Genomic DNA, 20,765 nt, shown 5'->3' with positions numbered 1-20,765 from the left:
CTGTCACTTCTAAAACAAAAACTGAACAGTTTCTCTTCCTTTTGCGTATGCAGAATAAGTACATAATGGCTAAGTGCCTCTGGACACGAGCAGAGTGTTCTCACCCCTTAGCAGAATAGCAGGGTTTTGTGACGTGAGGATACAGCAATGAATTATTTCTGAGCATGTACTCAAGAAGTAGCATTTAAAAAAATAATCACGGCAAGCAGGGAGCGTATTTGAGCAGAGTTCTACTCAGAAGTAAGTCCCATTGAATTCCGTGGGGTCTACTCTCGGGTAAAAGGGGTTAGGACTGCATCCTATTGTGTTCAGGTTTGAGGCCTACCAGCCTATATTTATCACTCAGGCCACTTTTGCTTCTGGGCATCCTTTGCCCATGTCTCCACTCTGGCATCCCCTGGGCCACTGCTGGCAACCACAGGCTGTGCCTTTTTAATGCTCTCCTGCTGCCTTGGTGCCCACCAAAGTCTCCTCCCTCCAAAACCACCACTTGTGTTGCCTCTTGGAGTCATCCTGACTCCAGGTAACAGCCTCCCCCTCTCCTCACCCACCAAAGGATATTGTAGAGTTGGGGAAAGGTTTAACAAAGGGCAGCCCATATGATCAAGGGGGTGAAGAAAAGTTGTGGCGTTTGGAACTTTTGAAAAGGTAAGAGCTGACATGATAGTTTATAAAATGATGCATGCTATCATTTTGAGAGTGGGTAGATAAAAGTTTCTCTCCCTCTAGAGGTGGTGGACATCCAATGAATGTTGGAAGATTCAGGACAGATTTTAAAAAAAAGCCCTTCATGCAACACATAGATAACCAAGGAACTCTTTCCATGGATGGCTTTAAAATCGGATTTGCACATTCGTGGAGAGGGCTTTCAGTGGCTGCTAGCCACAATGACTGTGGTGGAATCTACACACATTTTTAAAAACACTGAAAATGTTATTTAAAAAACGTTTTGTTTTTTTTTTGGGGGGGGAATTACATTGAATTTGCCTTAGCTCACTGTTACCATCTAGTGCCACATTTGTATATTTCACTTTAAAACACCCTTAAAATGCCTTATTTGCGGCTGTATAGCTGAGTCCTGTCTCTGTGGTCAGAGGCAGCAATGCTTCTGAATACCAGCTGATGGAAATCACAGGAGAGGAGAGCACTCTTGTGCTTGAATCTTGCTTGGGGGTTTTCCACAGGCATGTGGTTGTCCACTGTGAAAGCAGGAATGCTGGACTAAACGGGCCACTGGCTTGATCCAGCAGCCTCTTCTTATGTTCTTAAACCTCTCAGATCACCCCTCTGACTCCCTTAGCACTTTGTAGACCAGTCTTCCCTAATCCAGTGCCCCCCGAGGCTGATGCCCCCAAGCAACCAAAGGGCACCAGGTTGGGGAAATCTGCTGTTGCCTGTATCGAGTCTCCCACAATTCCTTGCACTCCTCTCTCCCCCTCCTCTCCCCACAACCCCACTCAATAGCTACCAGATGTAGGTCCCAGGCGTCTTCCTAATTCGTCTGGCAAGAGCCTCCGTGCAGTTCTCGGCTGCCTGCCTGTCTCTGGGAAGGGCTGGGTTCCTTGTGGGAACCGCAGCGGTGCCCAGAGATGTTTAATTTGGCAAGGAGCTTGCGGGGTACCGCTAGAGTAACGCTGATGCCTCTCGCAGGCCTTGTTGAGGTACTCTTGGCAGGCCTGGGCAGTGGGGGAAATTGGGTGGTGGAGGTTGCAGCAAAGGGCCCGTCAAAACATTTGCAGCCAGTCCAGAGATCCCCTTCCATTTCCTATTGCATTTTGATGAGCAGGCACCAGGAGGCGCACAACTGGGATATGCTGGGGTGGGAGCTGCTCAGGGGCAGGCTTAATTCTGTAAACTGGGGGCCCAATCCATTGAGAAGTTTATGCCATTGCAGTTTGCCTCAATCCTTTTCTGTTACATCACTTCTCCAGGAGTGTTCAGTCCTTTGGCTGCATTGTTCCCTGTAGGATACATGCTTGCTGAAGCAGCACCTACCATTGTCTGGGGAAATGGCCTCAAAGGGATAACTCCAGCAGTTGTCAGTCTTTTATTTCTAGCGCAAATCTGAACTCATGGTTTCCCCGTATGGTAGAGAAGAACGGGGCAGGGAGGTGGTGGTGAGACAGTTTGGCCTAGCAAAATGGGAGAAGCGTTTTAGAAAATGTGCTCAGTGCTGTGTCTTATTTAAATCCCCGGTATGAAGATCACAAAAGTCAGAGGCAGTAATGCTTTTGAATACCAGTTGCTGCAAACCACAAGGGGACTGGGAGAATGCTCTTGTTCTGCTTGTAGGCTTTCCCCCCTGCAGGGCCAGCGCTCCAGCAATGCAGGGCCTCTCTGCTCCTCAAAGGTTGAACGGAGGCTTGTGCTAGCATCTTCCCAGGCCCACTCACTCTGCACCTTTCAAATCTCAGAATGGATAGTTCCTTCTGGCTATGCTCTGTCTCCACAACCGAAGGCAGGAATGCTCCTGAATACCTTGCTGGAAGCCACGGGAGGAGAGAGCATTCTTGAGCTTGGGTCTTGCCAGTTTCCCACAGGCATTTGGTTTGCCGCTGCGACAACGGGATTCTGGATTCGATGGGTCATCGGCTTGATCCAACAGAGCTCTTTTTATGCTCTCCCAGTGGCTGGCTTTTTTCAGGGGTGATGCTCCACCAGGAACCAAACAGACTTTGCTCACTCACTTTGGAGGCTCCTGCATACAACCGGTTTATACAACATTCACCTTGATTTGCTTGCACAAAGCAGAGAATGGAAAGGTGTCGCTGCGCTCTTGCGTCTTCCACAGCACATATTTTGGGTAAGGAGGCCAAGGCATCAGCTGAGGCGGCTCACGTGGGCCCTAATGAAAGCCAGACCCTGCCATAGTGATGACATTGGGCTGTGATTTGTGCTCTCCTGCACAGACTAAACAGGCAGGGGGAAAAAAAGAGGAACTTTGGCACAAGCCACATCTCAGCTCCAAATATAAACCAGGAAGCAGCTGACGGCTGCCCAGGCTCCAGCAAGGGGGTCTGTCCATCTTTTTCCGGTTTCAAATACTCATTGCCTCAGCTGGATTTTGATGGCTACAGAAAAGGGTGTGATCATTGCTCCGAATCTTGCTTATAAACCCAGGGAGGGACATGGAGAGCCCATGAAGGAAGATGGCAGCGTTTGGGATTTTTTTTTTCATTTAGAGAAAAGGCAAGCAAGAGGCGGCTAGATGGAAGTTTATTTTAATTGTGCCTGGCATAGATAAAGTGGATAGAGAGGTTTTTCTCTTATGGACCTCCAATGAAGCTGAATGTTGAAAGATTCAGGACAGGCAGAAGAAAGTAGTACTTCATGCAGAGCATAGCTGACCTATGGAACTCCCTTCCACAGGAGGCAGTGATGGCCACCAACCTGGATGGCTTTAAAGAGGTCTGGGCAAATTCATGGGGTAGAAGCCTGTCAACATTCACCAGCTAGCTATGATGGCTATGCTCTGCCTCCACAGCCAAAGGCAGAAACACTTCTGAATGCTAGTTGCTTGGTGCATTTGAGGAGAGGTTGCTTGGAGTATTCTGTAGCATATCAGGGGTGTATATGTATATGGGTGTGGTGGGAAAGGCCATTTCTTAAGAGTTTGGTGATATACAGCGGTGTAGTGGTTTGGGGACTTGGGGAGTTGAAGCCCTGTTACTATTTCTGCAGCAGGGTCCCCTGTCTCCAGCATCCTAGAGCCGCCCAATCACATGAAAGGGAAGCCTTTTAGCCACTGAGAGGAAGCCTCCTCACCCTTTTGTGCTGGCTGGAGCCCATCAGGAGGCAAGTCAGCCCCTGAGAATGGGCTCCTAGGGCCACTCCGGGGGAAGACATGCAGGAAGAACACCGAGTTGTTCTATACGCTCCAAAGCGAAGCATCTAGGAACCTTGAAAATGCACGGTGCTTCAGTTGCAAGAGAACGGCCAGTGCAAGTTCTGCGCCACACAGTAGAGCTTCACGTTAAACACAACTTGGGTCTCTCTGGGAGAAGATACTGGAGCACTAAAATTTTTTTGCCTGTGCGTGCACAGAAAATAGCAAATCTATCTGAAAGGCAACACATGGACATCTGCAATGCATCCCTAATTATTGGAAGAGTAGCAGATAATCTTGCATAGGTGTGACTATCATGAAGGTACCCTGCACACCTGAGCCTGCAGCTACTGGCAATATAGCCCTGCAGGGCTTTTATAGTTCTGCGAAGCTGAGGATGTGTATATTTGGCCACATACCTGCATTTGGGTCCATTTAACTCAGGAGTCACCAATCAGGGGCCCTCCAGGTTTCTGCAGAATACAATTCCCCATCTTCCCTGGCCATTGGGGTATGCTGACTAGGGCTGATAGGGCTTGTAGCCCAACACTCATGGTGGTTGTCACTGGCTGTGGCTCTTCAGGATTTCAAAAAGGAGCCTAGTCCCAACATACCTGGAGACACCACTTGGTTGATGACCATAGCCTTCTAATAAAGGGCAGCTCTTCTTCTCTGGATGTGTTTCCTGGGTCGAAAAAAGTGGACCTGGACATGCTTATGCACTCATCCTTGCAGCAGCAGTGGGCTGCTGTAAGGCGCCATTTGGAATGGCCAAACCAACATGGCAGTTGCCCCAGGGCACTGTGGGAGATTCAGCACAGCGGCTCTCGCCACCCCACCTGCCATGGTTCCTTGAGGGTGCTGATCTCAGGTGTGCTGCAGGGCCAGCCGACTCTTACCAGATTGCAGGGAAGGGCCCAAACAGTTGGCAGAAGAGTAGACAGCTGCCAGGAGAAGAGGTCAGGAAAGGCCAAAGCACAGGCACCGAAACCACACACGGAGCTAGAAATACACCGTTTCTTTTTAATGGAGGAAGCTTTCAATGGAGACGCTAGACTTGTGTACCAAACTGCCCTTGTCGTAGCCAGGACAGGAGGCCTCTTATGGTGGCCAGAACCACTGATGCAAAAAAAGGGGGGGGGGCAGGGCGTCCATCGAAGCCAGCTCGAGGCAGCGCAGCTGCAAGGGAGGACGGTGCCCATATTGGCACCACAGGATGAAAAAGCTCCAGCAGAAGGCGTGCTCAGTCAGGTCTGGGATGCTATCCCAAGACTGGGTGTGCTGAAGCTCCAGGCCAGTGCGAGGCCTGCACACATGGCCAGCTTGAAAGGAAAGTTGCCTCCCAGCTCTATGCCCACAGAGCAGCCTCCTTTGCCAACCTGATGCCCCCCTTGCGCACCTCTGGCCTGTATCTCCCATCAACTGCTAATGCAATTCTAGGCTGTGGCAAGAGAAGTCCAGGGTTGAGATCAAGGGAAGTCATAGCACCACACTATCCTGCCTAGGTCAGACCCCACCCGGAGTCCTGTGTCCACCACAGTTTAAGAGGGATAGTGGCAAGCTGGAATGTGTGCAGAGGTGGGCGGCCAATATGATTGAGGGTCTGGAAACCAAGCCTTATGAGGAATAGTTAAGGGCATGTTTAGCCTGGGGGAGACTGGGAGGTGACATGAGAGCCATTTTCAAATATCTGAAGAGTTGTCACACGGAAGATGGGAGCAAGCTTGTATTCTTCTGCTCAAGAGAGAAGGATCTGAGCCAACGGATTCAAATGACCAGAAAGGAGATTCCCACTCAGCATTAAGAAGGACTTTCTGACGGTGAGATCTGTTTGACAATGGAATGCACTCCCTTGGAAGGTGGTGGGCTCTCGTCATTGGAAGCTTTTAAAACACAGCTTGGATGCCCATCTGTCAGGGATTCTTTAGCTGTGATTTCCACAGGGCGTTGAATTGAATGACCCCCCTTTGGTCCTTTCCAGCTCACCAATTCTATGATTCTACAACCAGCCCTGGTCAGCATGGCCCCATCATGGCCCCAGCGTCAGGCGGATGTTTAGCTTGGGGCTTTATGTGAGCGATAGCCCAGGACGTCGGGAAGCAGGGCAGCAGATTGGCAAAGGTCTCTGCCCCATGGAGCTTAAGCCATGGCCTTTTGCGACCACCATGCTCAGAACCTGAAAGCCAGCGACTCCATTGATGCAGGTTATAGCAACTTGGAAATCCCTAGGGGAGAGAAGCATGGCATACGCAATTATAATACTGGTACAAATAAAAGCCCCCCAACCCACCCTGCTAAGCCCTCCCCCTCCCCGAGCCCCAGGCGCCCAGCGCTTGGTCCACAAAATCCCTTTCCCTCTCCACAAAGGGGGGAGCAAAATCAGAAGTGCTTTGGTTCTGCTGTCGGTGGGGGGTGAGGGAGAAGGCCTCTGTTGTCAATAGGGTCCACGTCTCACTGGTGGGGGGCACCCTCAAAAGAGTCTTTGCCAGTCTCCTGGCTTCCCCCGAGACAAGTTCTGTGCTTCCCCCGCAACCCCCAATCCTCACTTCCTTTGTTTGTGTGTGTGTGTGCAGTCCTCTCTTAGTAACATGGCCACCTTCTACTGCACGGTTTGAGGCGACGTGGTGGCTGCTTTGGGCTGCTGCTCCATGGCGGCTTCTCTGCTCTTCTTCCTGGGGGGCTTTTTGATGGGCGTTTTCTTGACCACCTGGTCCGCGGCCACAGGCGTCGTTGGCTCTTGGCTGCCACCGGAGCTGGGCTTTTCCGCCTTTCTGGGCTCGCCGGCTGGCGCCTCCGCCACGGGGCTGATCAGTTTCTGCAAGTTCGGGGAGGTTGGCAGCACGGGCTTGCTGGACTTCTGGCTGCCGGCGGCCACGGAGCGCTTGGCCTTCTGCGGCGGGGTGGGCTTCTCCCTCTGGGCCGGCAGGGGGCTTACCCCGTTCTGCCGTGTGCCCCCATCACCCCGGTTTAGGCTCTGAGTCTTTTCCTTCAGCTGTGCTGCCAGCAGTGTGGCTGCCTCTGAAGACAGGTGGGGGTGAATGACTTCGGAGCGTAGTTTGCTGTGACTGGGGCTTTTGGGGGCATCGCTCCCTTTCCGGTCCGGAGGGTAACTGCCCATCTTCTTGATCACGTTCTGGACAGCTCCGTTGATGTTCTCCATCTGCTCCGCGCTGGCCTTGTGCCTCTGCTTGAGCTTGGACGGGGACAGCTGCTCCCCGGACAGGGAGAGGGCCTTGCCTTCGGGGGAGCTCAGCTCCCTCGGGTGCTTCGGGGCTTTCTCTTTGCCCCTGGCGGCAGGCACCTTGCCATGGACCCCGGCCGACGTCTCGCTGGGGCTCCTCTTTCTCTTCGCCAAGCCCTGTTTGTGCTCCGTCAGGTCAGCCATCCCGATGGCGGGCAGGGAGTTGGACTGGTTGGAGCTGTACTTGCTGTGGATCCAAGAGACTTTGGGCTTTGTCGAGGGGTCTGGCGGAGGGGGCTTGGCTCTCTCCGGCGACGGGGGCTTGGCGGCACCTGCGTTGTCATCCTCGTCTCTGGACTGCTTGGAGAGGCGAGCGATCCGGGCGTAGAGGGCCCCGCTGACCGAGCCAGACCCGGAAGAGGAGCGCTCACTGTCAGAGGATTTGAGCAAGGGTGTCTCGCTGCTGTCTGCTGGGATGGAGGGGCTCTCTTTCAAGACGGTGTACTCTCCGGCTTCCTCCTCGCTGATGGGTGGTGCCACCTTCTCCATTGGGTTGCAGGGAGCGGAAACTCTGTCCTTGCTGTCGCTCACACTCTCTGCAGAGAGAAAGCAGGCAGGGGTCATTAGGGGTCAGTGTGGAGCCATGTTTTAAATATCCCACAAGGATGGAGGACTCTTGTGGCCCTCCAGGTGTTGTTGGGATGCTAGGGACTGACAAGTGTGCATTGAGGAAAGGGGGTCTGGAGTCTGTCTCAGGAGGGCGGGGGGCAGTGATTTGTGGGGATCTGTATCAGCCAGCGGGCAAGAATCAGAGACAAGGGGAGATTCAGATCTGAAGGAAGAGGAGGAAGTTGCAGGGCTGGCAAGTGAAGGGCCGGGTGCTTCCCCACCCTCTCCTCCACCCCTATCTCCCAGAACCAGGAGGGGACTGAAGAGGGAAGAGCAGAGGCAGTTTCCATGCAGGTGTAGTCTCCAGCTGCATGCATGCAGTCCATCAGGAGGTGGTAGTTAACTATCTGCTGTGTCTGGGGTGCACCTGTGACATGGGACTACAGATGGGATTGCTGCAATGTGCTTTAGGTGAGGCTGCTCTCAAAGACGATTTCAGCTGGTTGAAAACATAGTAGCCGAGTTCCTGGCTGGGTTTCTGTTTAGATCTCATATAACCCTTGTTTCTAAACAGCTGCACTGGTTGCCAAGTTTGTTTCCAGGTCCAATTTATGGTGCTCATGCTGGTGTTTAAAACCCGGAACAAACTTAGGCCCCAAATATCTGAAAGGCAAACCACTTCCTGACAGAGCCTCTCGGTCGTTAAGTTCAGCAGAGGGGCCCCTCTTGGTAGTTCCAGTAACCTCAGAAGCTTGCAGCTATCTGCAGTTTGGGAGAGGTTTTTCTCTGGGGCAGCCCCTAAGTTGTGAAACTCTCATCCCACAGAGGTGCAGCTGCCACGTTCACTGTACAGTTTTTGTTGAGTGCTGAAGATGCACCTCTTTGGCACTTGAGACGTATATTTTCAGGACTCAACTTATTCTGATGATTTAAAACTATTATTAATCTTTTATTTTAAATAGCTGTGGCTCATCCTGGGCCCTCGGGGTAAGGGCACATAATAAATGATACATCATACCCCTGACTATGCTGATTGGGGATGATGGGAACTGGAGTTCAACCACATCTGGAGGTCATGGGTTTCCCATCCCTGGCATAAATGAAGCTATGAATGAATTAGGGAGAGTGCAAGCTCCTCCCCATCTTCTGCTTGAAGGGGGGGCACTTGATCCATCCCCCCCATTTTGTAAGATGTGTTAAGGCAGCCTCTCTCAAACCAGTGGCACTTCTGCTGTTTTGGACTACAACTCCCATCAGCCATAGAGCTCAGGTCCTGCTTTTGGGCTTTTTAGGAGAGGCATCTGGTCGGCCACAGTGAGAACAAGATGCTGGACTAAATATGAGCCTTTGGCCTAATCCAGTAGCCCCATTCTTTGGCTGGGGCTGGTGGGAGTCCAATGGGGGAGTTGGGTGCCTCATTGGTTTTTTTCTACCTGTGGAAATAAAGGACTGGGATCCCAGGAGTTAATTTCCACTGGTGGGAAACTCTCTGCCTGGCAATTATGGTTTTCTGTTTTCTTTTTTCTCCCTCTCTTTTGGAGTCACGCATGTGTGGCCTTAGAATTCTTTAGTCATTACAGGGCTATTTCACGAAGGCCTGCTATTTGCTGCAGGAGGGTTGCGGTGGAGCTGGGCTCACGCCAAATTCCTTTGCTCTGTAACGATTGCCAAAATTAAAGGAAGAGGGAAAAGAGAGGAGCTCCGCGGCTGGTATAGCAATTTAACCTCCTGGCTATGGTTAGGCTGCAAGATGGGAATGTGGACTTCAAGCATTGTAAGCACTGATGCACCCATCCCAGCTCCAGACAACCCCAGCTCTCTTTTTTAAGGGTTCTAGTCCTCCGTGCCGCAGATGAAAGCTTAGAGATGACATCAGGGTCTGCTGACGTCATCTTCAGAAAATATTCATTGCAATGAATGGGATAATTCCTTAGGTACAGTATGAGAGTCTTAATCTCAGGGTTGTGGGTTTGAGACCTATTTTGGGGGAAATAATTCATGAATTGGAAGGGGTTGGGCTGGATCATCTTCGTTGCAACTTTACAATTTTATGAGTCTCTGACTTAAGGTAGGAATGTAGGAAGCAGACAATTGGGCCCATCAAGTTCAGTATTGTCTACACTGACTCGCAGCTTCTTTGCAAGATTTCAGGTGGGGTCTCCACCAGCCATTAGGGATTGAACCAGAGACCCAGTGCAAGCAAAGCAGAAGCTCTACAAGTGAACCCTTCCCAATACTAAGTCTTATACTGAGTCAGACCATTGGTCCATCTAGTGCAGCATTGTCTGCACTGACTGGCAGCAGCTGCCCGGGTTTTAGACAGGGTTCTCTCCCAGCCCTCCCTCGATCAGCCACTGAGGACTGAACCTAGGCCTTTCTGCATGCAAAGCAGATGCTGTACCACTGAGCTACATCCCTCCTCCCCAAAGCAGCCGTATTCATTAATTTAAATGGGTCAACTCTGAATATGACATTATTAGCTACGGCTCAAAATATTTTTTCTACATTACAAATGTTCAGTGTGTCACTTGACTCATCACCTCAACACACACAAGGAAAACCAGATATAGTTATGCTCCGGTTATCTCCCGCTTGGACTACTGCAATGCGCTCTATGTGGGGCTGCCTTTGAAGGTGACTTGGAAACCACAACTAATCCAGAATGCGGCAGCTAGACTGGTGACCGGGAGTGGCCACTGAGACCATATAACACTGGTCCTGAAAGACCTACATTGGCTGCCAGTACGTTTCCAAGCACAATTCAAAGTGTTGGTGCTGACCTTTAAAGCCCTGAACGGCCTCGGCCCAGTATACCTGAAGGAGTGTCTCCACCCCCATCGTTCAGCCCTGGACACTGAGGTCCAGCTCCAAGGGCCTTCTGGTGGTTCCCTCACTGCGAGAAGTGAGGTTACAGGGAACCAAGCAGGGGGCCTTCTTGCTAGTAGTGCCCTCCTTGTGGAACACTCTCCCATCAAATATCAAGGAGATAAATAACTTTTAAAATACATCTGAAGGCAGCCTTGTATCAGGAAGTATTTAATGTCTACTGTTTTACATTTTTTTATGTGTTGTAAGCTGCCCAGAGTGGCTGGGGAAACCCAGCCAGATGGGTGGGGTAAAATAATAATAATAATAATAATAATAATAATAATAATAATAATAATAATAATAAAGATCTAGGGTGATGTAGTGGTTTGAGTGTCAGACTAGGACCTGGGAGACCAGAGTTCAAATTCCCCCTGGGTGCGACCTCTCAGCCTAACCCCTCACAGGGTTGTTGTGGAGCTTAAATGAGAAGGGGAAGAAGTACAGTGTGTGCCACCTTCAACTCCTTGGAGAGGAATGGTGGGATATAAATGCAATAAATTAAGTTCAACTAAGTTTTTTACTTTGGAAGAAGTCATGGCAGCAGGGGATGCTGTAAGAAGGTGGCAATTTTTTATGGCAGATGCGCCCGCTGAGGCTCAAAAGTCTGGGCTGCCATTGTACTGGGGTTCCCCAGAGCGCTGCCTTTCTGCCCTGCTCACCTTCGTGTGGCACGCAGTAGACGGGGCCCTCATCCGTAGTGTCGAAGGATGAGAAGGAGCCCCGGGAGGACCACGAAGGCGACGGCTGCTCCACCACTGATGGGGGCTCAATGAAGCTGCAGTTCATGGTATTCTCCAGGTCATGATGAGCCACTGCAACACAGAGAAAAGTTTGAGAAAGAGGTTCTTGGCCTGCATCTGAAAAAAGCAGGGTCGGATTTAGGTTTGATGAGGCCCTAAGCTACTGGCGGTAATGGGGCCCCTTATATGTCCAGCTCTCCTTTGTCAACAACAAATTGTTGCTGTTTTTGTGTTGAACATATGGTAATTTATGGACCTAATAGGTATCTAAAGCCATTTGCATATAACAAATAGGAGCCTACACAACACAAAACACTGTTGCTGTATGTAGGTTTTATTTTATTTGTTTTTTAATCTTATATTTTGGAAATGTACATCCAGTTTTATTTCCTTTAATTTTTTTGCCCCCCCCAAGAGAGGGGGGCCCTAAGCTATAACTTGTTTAGCTTATATGTAATCCAGCACTGGAAAAAAGCAATGAAAAGAAGAAAAAGAAGGGGGGGGGGAGTAGCTGTGTTGGCTCAGAAGGAAACAAAATCCACACCCGAGAGACCAGATTCCCTTGATTATTAGGCCAACTGAAATCTCACCAAAAATTAGTGTGCAAGCTTTTCAGTTTTCCACAATTCTTCATCAGGCTAGAACAACAGTGGGGAACCCATAGCCCTTATTTTGTGTGTGTGTGTGTGTGTGTGTGTGTGTGTTACTGATTTTTTTTGCTTCTTAATTGCTTTGAGATCCTGTTTTTGTTTTACAATGAAGCGGTGTACACACACACACAATGTATATACTGCTTGATTGCAAAATAAAAAACAAAATCTCAAAGCAGTTAACAAAGAACAAAAAAAATCAATAAAAAATATTTAAAGCAGCCAAAAATATTTATTATAGATGTGGAACGGGTATTATCTGGCACCTGTGACAACCTCACAGGTAAACTGGTTCCAAGTTGTTAAGGGCTGTATATACTAATATTAACACCTTGAACTTGCCCAGGTAGCAAGTTGGAAACCAATGCATATCTCTGAGCACAGGTGTTATATGCTGATGAGGCCTCATACCCTCTGCTGGGCAGAGATGATGGCAGCTGTGGACCAAAACATCTGAAGGCCATCAGGTTGAGGAAAAATGGCCTATGGTGCCTTCAGGTTGATGCTGCCCGCAATCACTGTAGCCTTCAAAGGTGTTTCATCTCTCATTTGGTTGCTGCTTTTTGCACCTCTTCCAACCAGAAGTTTACATTCAATATTGGCAAAGTAGCCACATTGGATTTCCTTCCTTCCATGCATTCTAAGAACATCTCTTTAAAACCCCAAGAAAGGGAGGGAACCTAGAATATATCATAAACTCCTGCAACACTTCTTGGGTGGTTCCCCCTCCCTTTTGTACCAGTGCAAGGCATTTGGGATGGATGAAGAGCCCCAAAAGGAGAGAACTCATTCGCATCATGCTCACCCAGAGGCAGAGGCAAGAATTACAGGCCATAGACAAGCATCTATCTGGACCTCACAGACACTGGCTTCCAAGAGAGTTGAAAGGGAGTGATGCTGTTTCTCACGGCGTGGAGACATGCACATCCGTCTCTTTTGACCCACTGCAACCTGCAGTCAATGTTTTTGGAATAATACACAAAACCTGCAGAACTTACTCAGCCAGAAGCAAAAGGGGGGTGGGGTCGGCGTATGCACCCATAAATAGCAACCTCTCATTTCAGCTGCTGATGGGAGTTGCAGTCCCTGATTGTTAATTCTTAATATTGTACTGCTTGGTATTTTATATTAGTACTTTGATAGGAGTTTCATTGACAGCATTTACCGTATTTTTTGCTCTATAAGACGCACTTTTCCTCTCCTAAAAAGTAAGGGGAAATGTGTGTGCGTCTTATGGAACGAATGCAGGCTGTGCAGCTATCCCAGAAGCCAGAACAGCAAGAGGGATTGCTGTGCAGCACTCCCTCTCGTTGTTATAGCTTCTGGCTTAGCTGGGCGCAGCCTCTTCAGGGCAGCAGGGAGCCTTCATCCCGCTGCCCTGAAGAGGCTGTGCAGCTAACCCAGAAGCCAGAACAGTGAGAGGGATCACTGCGCTCCCTCTCGCTGTTCTGGCTTAGCCGCGCTCTGTCCCTTCCCCCACCTCCCACAAAAGCCAGCACAAAAACCTCCCTTTAAAGAGCCTGGGATGCATACAGGCTCTGCTCAGCGCTCCCTTCAAAAAATATTTTTTTTCTTGCATTCCCCCTCTAAAATCTAGGTGCGTATTATGGTCAGGTGCGTCTTATGGAGCGAAAAATATGGTAGGATATCTGTGTTAATTTTTAGATTGCACTGCTCGGTATTTTCTTTTAATAATAATGATTCTGGATTTTTACCAAGAGTATTTTCATTAACCTCCCCACACACAATCAGAATGAATGCTCAGTGAAGACCAGGAATTGGGCTAACATCCACAAAAGCTTCGTGCGACCAAATCAGGTTGAATGTTTGAATAAGCAGGCTGGCTTCAAGGAGGAACCGTCATCCTAAACTCAAGATGATTAAGAGAGACCCAGAAGTCCTCAGAAAGAAAAGAGAAACTTTTAATTTATTCTAACAGCAGAGGGTGCCCTCTCCCTTTCTGGCTAAGGACTGCCTCAGGAGGGTTTATGCCGCCTGCTGAATTTGGCTGTCCTAGGAAATGAGAGGGTGCACACAAGGCACTGAAGCTTATCCACAAGAGATAAGAAAATTGGGCTGAAGGGTATGTGAGGTCAGGGGCAGCAATGCTTCTGAATCCCAGTTGCTGGAAACTATAGAGCAGGGTATATTGCGCTCCTGAATCTCAACATCAAAAAAACTAAGATCATGGCCACTGGGCCAATCACCTCCTGGCAAACAGAAGGGGAAGAAATGGAGGCAGTGAGAGATTTTATCTTCTTTGGCTCCATGATCACTGCAGATGGTGACAGTAGTCACGAAATTAAAAGACGCCTGCTTCTTGGGAGAAAAGCAATGACAAACCTAGACAGCATCTTAAAAAGCAGAGACATCACCCCCTGCCAACAAAGGCCCTTATAGTTAAGCTATGGTTTTCCCAGTAGTGATGTATGGAAGTGAGAGCTGGACCATAAAGAAGGCTGATCGCCGAAGAATTGATTCTTTTGAATTATGGTGCTGGAGGAGACTCTTGAGAGTCCCATGGACTGCAAGAAGATCAAACCGATCCATTCTTAAGGAAATCAGCCCTGAGCGCTCACTGGAAGGACAGATCCTGAAGCTGAGGCTCCAATACTTTGGCCACCTCATGAGAAGAGAAGACTCCCTGGAAAAGACCCTGATGTTGGGAAAGATGGAAGGCACAAGGAGAAGGGGACGACAGAGGACGAGATGGCTGGACAGTGCTCTTGAAGCTACCAGCATGAGTTTGACCAAACTGCGGGAGGCAGTGGAAGACAGGAGTGCCTGGCGTGCTCTGGTCCATGGGGTCACGAAGAGTCAGAAACGACTAAACAACAACAACATATTGCGCTCCAGTCCTGATTTTGGGTTTCCCATTGAGACATCTGGTTGGCCACTGTGAGAACAGGATGCTGGGCTAGATAGGCCATTGGCCTGATCCAGTAGGCTCTCCTTATGTTCCTAACTGATATGCAGAGGCACACTGCCTGCAACAGTGTAGACAGAGCACAGCCGTCATGGATAGGCTTTTCCTCTGAATTTTTCTAGCCCTCTTCTAAAGCCATCCAAACTGGTGTCCATTCCTGCCTCTCGTGGGAGCAAATGCCATAGTTTAACTCTGTGCTATGAGAAGAAAAACAACACACTTTTTTCCCATCTGTCCTGAATCGTCCAGTGTTTATCTTCATTGGATGGGTCCTGTATGGTTCTGGCATTATAAGAGAGGAAGGAAAACTCTCAGCTGCTGGCATAATGATGGATTCTGCCGAAATGGCTAAAATGACCGGAAGAATCAGAAATCAGGAAGATCAAAACTTCAATAAGGAATGGGGGAAATTTATAACTTATCTTAAAGACCATTGTAAACAGTTAAAATCGTTAGTAGGATTGGGATATCCCTTGTAGTTTAAGGCTGAATTCTGGACACAATGGTGATGTAAAAGACTTGGATCATCATAAAAGATGCAGGAGGAAATGATTAATAATAGGACCCACAAAGGGGAGGATGGAAGTTCAGGAGTTTGCTTGGAATCTTGTTTTTATGATTTACGTTTGATTATATCTCTGTGGAATTTTAATTTGGGGAAAAAAACCAAATAAATAAATTTAATGGAAAACTCCCGGCAGCCACTTTAGAGTGAGAATGAAGATGCTGGGAGAACAAATCGCCACGCACTCGCACAATAACATGGCCGCTGAGCCTTCCCCTGCCGCATAACGCTTTGCAAACGAGACTGGGACCTGCTTGCCTGAACAGCCCCTGGGCCAAGGAGACCCCAAACAGGGCGGCTTCTGTGCAGAGTGAACCCCTCGAGGGATGCAGAGTTTCCTGTAGCTGCTCGGCACTCAGACATCTGGTTCTGGGTGACTCGTTGCCAAATAAATCATGCCAAGAGCGGCTGCAAAAGCGCCGCGCTGCTTCCTGCGGGCCTCTCGCTTCCAACCAGCGCCACCCCCCTCCCAGCCACAGCGTTTCTCCCCACAGATCCCCGTTTTCACTGGCCTGCCTCCTGGGCCAGCGCTAGTCAGAGGAGGTCTCAGCCCTTATTTCCTTAAAGTTAGAGAAGAAGGGCAAGGGCGGGTGGTGGGGGCAGGATAGCAGTACATCCGCTTTGCATGCAGAAGGTCCCGGGTTCAAACCCTGGCATCTCCAGGTAAGACTGGGAGAGACACCTGAAACTCTGGAAAGCTGCTGCCAACCAGTGTCAACAATACTTGGCTAGATGGACCAATGGCGTGACTCAATGTAAGGGAGCTTCCTGCCTCCTTATCGACATAGATATCTCCAGACTTGCCATATGTTCACAAACATCCTATGGATAAGATACTTAAGTTTCCTGTAAATATATATTTTTTCATCAGGCTGATGTTTTTCGTTTCCTCCGAAATATTTATTTCTGTTGTCTATGGCTCTGGTAACCTTTTTTGGTTAGATTACTGCAATGCATTATATGTGGGGCTGCGCTTGAAGATAGTTCGGAAACTGGTGCAGAATTCGGCAGCCAGGTTGGTCACTGGGGCAAGATGGACTGAGCACATCACACCAATTCTGGCCCAACTGCTCTGGTTGCCAATTAGCTTCCAGGCTGAATTCAAACTGCTGATTTTGACCTATAAAACCTTACGTGGCTCAGGACCCCAATACATCAAGGACTACCTCCCCCCCATATGAACTGGCCTGGACATTGTGTTCATCATTTGAGGCCATTCTCCGTCTGCCTCCTCTATGGGAGTTCTGGTGGGCAGCAACACAAGGAAGGGCCTTTTGAGTGGTGGCTCCCCACTTGTGGGATGTTCTCCACAGAGAGGCTTGCCTGGTGCCATCATTACGGGTGCCAGGTGAAAACATTCCCTTTCTGCCGGAGCTTTGGTTTTTAATTTTTCTGCAGCCTTCTTCAGTGGGTGGAATGTTTTAATCCTGCCTTTAAAAAACAAGAATGTCTTTTTAGATTTTTCTATGCTTTGTTCTATACCGGTTTTAATGTATGTGCTTGTTTCTATATGTATTGTATGTTGCTTTTGTAAAAAAAAGAAAGGGGGGGAGCAACTAATAAATTTAATAAATAATGTAAACCTATAGTTTTCATAATATTAAATTTCCATTGTTTTTAATATTTATACAGCAGTAGGCATCCACAATCCTTTCGGTTTTGTGCCTTAACTTCCAATAAAGAACAGTTTCAGCATTTGGGACTTTTTAATTTAGAGAAAAGCCAAGTACGAGACGACATGATAGAAGTTTAGAAAATGATGGAGAAAGTGGAGAGCGAAAATTTTCCACAATGCTAGATCTGGTAAAAGGTAAAGGACCCATGGATGGTTAAGTCCAGTCAAAGGTGACTATGGGGTTGCGGCGCTCATCTCGCTTTCAGGCCAAGGGTGCTGGCGTTTGTCCACAGACAGCTTTCCGGGTCACGTGGCCAGCAGGACTAAACCACTTCTGGTGCAATGGAACACAGTGATGGAAACCAGAGCGCACAGAAATGCTGTCTACCTTCCTGCCGCAGCGGTACCTTTTTATCTACTTGCACTGGTGTGCTTTTGAGCTGCTAGGTTGGCAGGAGCAACAGGAGCTCACCCCATCGCAGGGATTCGAACCGCCAACCTTCCGATCGGCAAGCCCAAGAAGCTCAGTGGTTTAGACCACAGTGCCACCCGCTCCTCCCCTCTAGAACTGGTAGACATCCAGTGAAGCTGAATGTCGGAAGATTCAGGACAGACAAGAAGGACCAGCTTCTTCACACCTAGCATAGTTAAACACCCTCCCACTGTAAGCAGTGATGGCTACCAACTTGTATGGCTTTAAAAGAGGATTGGATAAATTCATGGAGAATGGGGCTTCCAACGCCTACTGGACAGGATGGCTATGGCTCTGTTTTCCACAGCTGGAGGAAGTAATGTTTCTGAAGATCAGTTGCCAGGATCTGCAGGAAGGGAGAGAGCTCTTGTGCTTACAGGTTTCCCAAAAGAGGCATGGTTGGCAACTGTGTGAACAGGATGCTGGACTAGGTGTGACTAGATGCACTGACCTAAGCCAGCAGCCTTTTCTGATGCTCACCCTATGGCATGGTGCATAGTTGCTGCACCAATGTTGAAGCCTTGTTGCTGGATTTGCTGTTCCAAAGAGAAGGCTGGCACCATCTTCCATTTCCTGCTCAGGGGAGAAGGAGGAGGAGCTGTCGGGCAACCCACCACCTCCTTCTCCTCCTCACTTCCTTTCCTCCTCTTGGGGAAACTGAAAGGCCTTCATAGTGAAAGCGCCACCAGATCAAAAGCAGCTTTGAAGGCCACAGGAGAGCTGACCCGCTCCGGGCAGAACAAGCAACTTCCTCAGCTACTGCATAAACAGAGACTTCCTTCGCCGTCTAACAGGAAGGTTAGGCCTGTTCAGGAGTCTGCTTCTACCTCACAGAGCCAGGGCACAAGATCTGGGAAGGGCACTCCAGGGCAGACCCTGTGCGAGCCTGGAGGTGGGTGGTGTTTATGCATTGAGGGGCATTTTTTTAAAGCTCCCAGGTGCTTGCAGCTCACGCTTTTTTTTGCTTGCTACGAGCGACGAGATAATCACCTCCCCCCAGTGAAACCGCCATATGCCAGGGCAGTCTATCTTGGAACACCAGACGCTGGAGACAAACACAGGAGGGCTGTTGCTGCACACAGAGGAGGTCATAGTGTGTGAGAGGAAGAGGCAGGCAAGTTGCTCTCTCACGCAATAATCTTGCTTGGGCTGCGCTGCTCAGCTCCATCCCAACAAGGGGATGTGGCAGCCCTTTCCGCCATTTTGAAAGAGCACTTTTGGTCAATGTGTTGAGACTTTAAAGCGGTATAAGAGCGTGCCTTTCTGGATGCATCCCATGGCAGGACAAAAGTACAGTGGTACCTCGGGGTACATTCGCTTCAGGTTACATACGCTTCATGTTACAGACTCCGCTAACCCAGAAATAGTACCTCGGGTTAAGAACTTTGCTTCAGGATGATAACAGAAGTCATGCTCCAGCGGCGTGGCGGCAGCAGCAGGAGGCCCCATTAGCTAAAGTGGTGCTTCAGGTTAAGAACGGTTTCAGGTTAAGAACGGACCTCTGGAATGAATTAAGTACTTAACCTGAGGTACCACTGTAATCTCATTTCAGAAAATGGCCTTGAAGATACCTAATGGTAAAAGACCAGAAACCTAAATCTATTATAAGTAGCTGTATGAACTAATAAAAATAATTCATGTGCTGGTTCTGGGCACCCAGGAGGCACCGGGCTGCATGCAAGATCCTGCGCCTCCTTGCTCGGAGCACTAACACACAGAAAACCCACAATGTGTTGCTCTATCTAGCTTAATATTGCCTACCCTGACTGGCAGCAGCTCTCCATGGGTTTCAGGCAGGGAACATTGGAGGTGCCACTGGTGGCTGAACCTGGAACCTTCTGCATGCAGAGCAGACGCTCAGCTACTGAGCTGCTACGGCCCCTTCTGCAGATCGTGGGCAGGCTTCTTAAAAACTGTGCCAGTTTTGCAGAAAGAAAGGAGGGGTGGGGAGGGAAGAAATGGAAACCTAAAAGGGGTGAGTGGGAGAGATGGTCCGCTTGCCCTGGTCTCCCAGTGGCTCCAGTCTGCAACCCCCCCCCCGGCCCTTGACTACAGCTGCGCGGGACCTCAGCCCTCCGCAGTCAGGGATGGATAAAAAGAACATATGGCGAAGCCTGCATGCCAAGGCAAACAAAGGAGCCTGTGACCAAAGCATTTCATTCCAGTGAAATAACAGCCCCTCTGGCAGTCGAGCGAAGCCGCGGGAAGGAAGGCCAGCCTTGGAGAGGGTGTCCGCAGACAGGAGAGAGCGAGCAGATGCAAATCGACTTCTTCATGTCACAAGGGTCTCGGCTGCCAGGATGGGTTGTCTGGTTTCCAAAGTGGGCGCGTCCCCTGTGGGGTAGTGGGACTCCCTGGGGGTGCGTGTGTGTGCGCTAAGAGGCAAGGAGGGGCAAAGGGATGCCGGAGGCGCAAATGACTATCACAGAACCATAAAGACTAGAGTTGGAAGGGACCTCCCAGGGCCATCAAGTCCAACCCCTTGCCTTTTCCTCTACGCCAGACATGTCCAACCGGCCGGGCGTGATCTACAGGTAGATTGCCAGAGTGCTCCAGGTCCATCGCTGGATTAAGAAAAGTTATAGCCTGTTTGCTCCTGATCAATCGTGCCGCGCCGCGCCCCCGCTCTATGCCCCACTGCCGCTGCTACAGCTGTGAAAGCTTGTCTTCTCAGAGGCCGTGGCATAGTGGGGGAATGAGGGAGGGCGTCGGACTGTTTAGTGATTGATTTAATGCAATCCCACCCCCGCAAATAGTTCAACAACAAAAGCTCAACCACTCTTGTCAATCCTTCCTAAAAGGCTCAGCAACTGGGCAATGCTCCCCCCCCAAAAGCTCAACAAATCTGGTCTGCCCCCCCACAAAAAAAACCTCTTGGCAATGACAATGGGTAGATTATTGCCAGTTTTATTATACAGTGGTACCTCAAGTTAAGAACTTAATTCGTTCTGGAGGTCTGTTCTTAACCTGAAACTGTTCTTAACTGGAGGTACCACTTTAGTTAATGGGGCCTCCCACTGCCGCCGCCATGCAATTTCTGTTCTCATCCTGAAGCAAAGTTCTTAACCCAAGGTATTATTTCTAGGTTAGCGGAGTCTCTAGAGAGTTTGACGTGTCTGCTCTACACTAAAACTCTGCAAGCTTTCCTCACCGGGGAATCGCTCCATCCCCATGATGGTTTTAGTTCACCTTTCCTGAGCTTTTTCCAACTCAACCTCAGCTGGGTAGCCAGGAGGTGCAGTTTCCCACACCGGGTGCTGATGCTGTTTTCCTGCATGCATCTTCATGCTCATCTAGGGGGTCTCACACACAG

General features: G+C 49.4%; 1 protein-coding gene across 1 annotated transcript in view; it reads right to left on the bottom strand.

Annotated features, from left to right (window-relative positions):
• Positions 1-4,829: 4,829 nt before the first annotated feature.
• The window catches only part of SCARF2 (scavenger receptor class F member 2), a 49,953-nt gene continuing 34,017 nt past the window's right edge, over positions 4,830-20,765 (bottom strand). Inside the window, 2 exon segments of the mRNA XM_082203114.1 lie at positions 4,830-7,603; positions 11,144-11,296. Of these exon segments, the coding sequence (XP_082059240.1) occupies positions 6,426-7,603; positions 11,144-11,296 (1,331 nt within the window). The 3' untranslated portion in view covers positions 4,830-6,425.

Source organism: Podarcis vaucheri, assembly GCF_965113315.1.
Source record: "Podarcis vaucheri genome assembly, chromosome: 16".
Taxonomy (NCBI): Eukaryota; Metazoa; Chordata; class Lepidosauria; order Squamata; family Lacertidae; genus Podarcis; species Podarcis vaucheri.
This window is presented reverse-complemented; position numbering and strand designations above follow the sequence as displayed.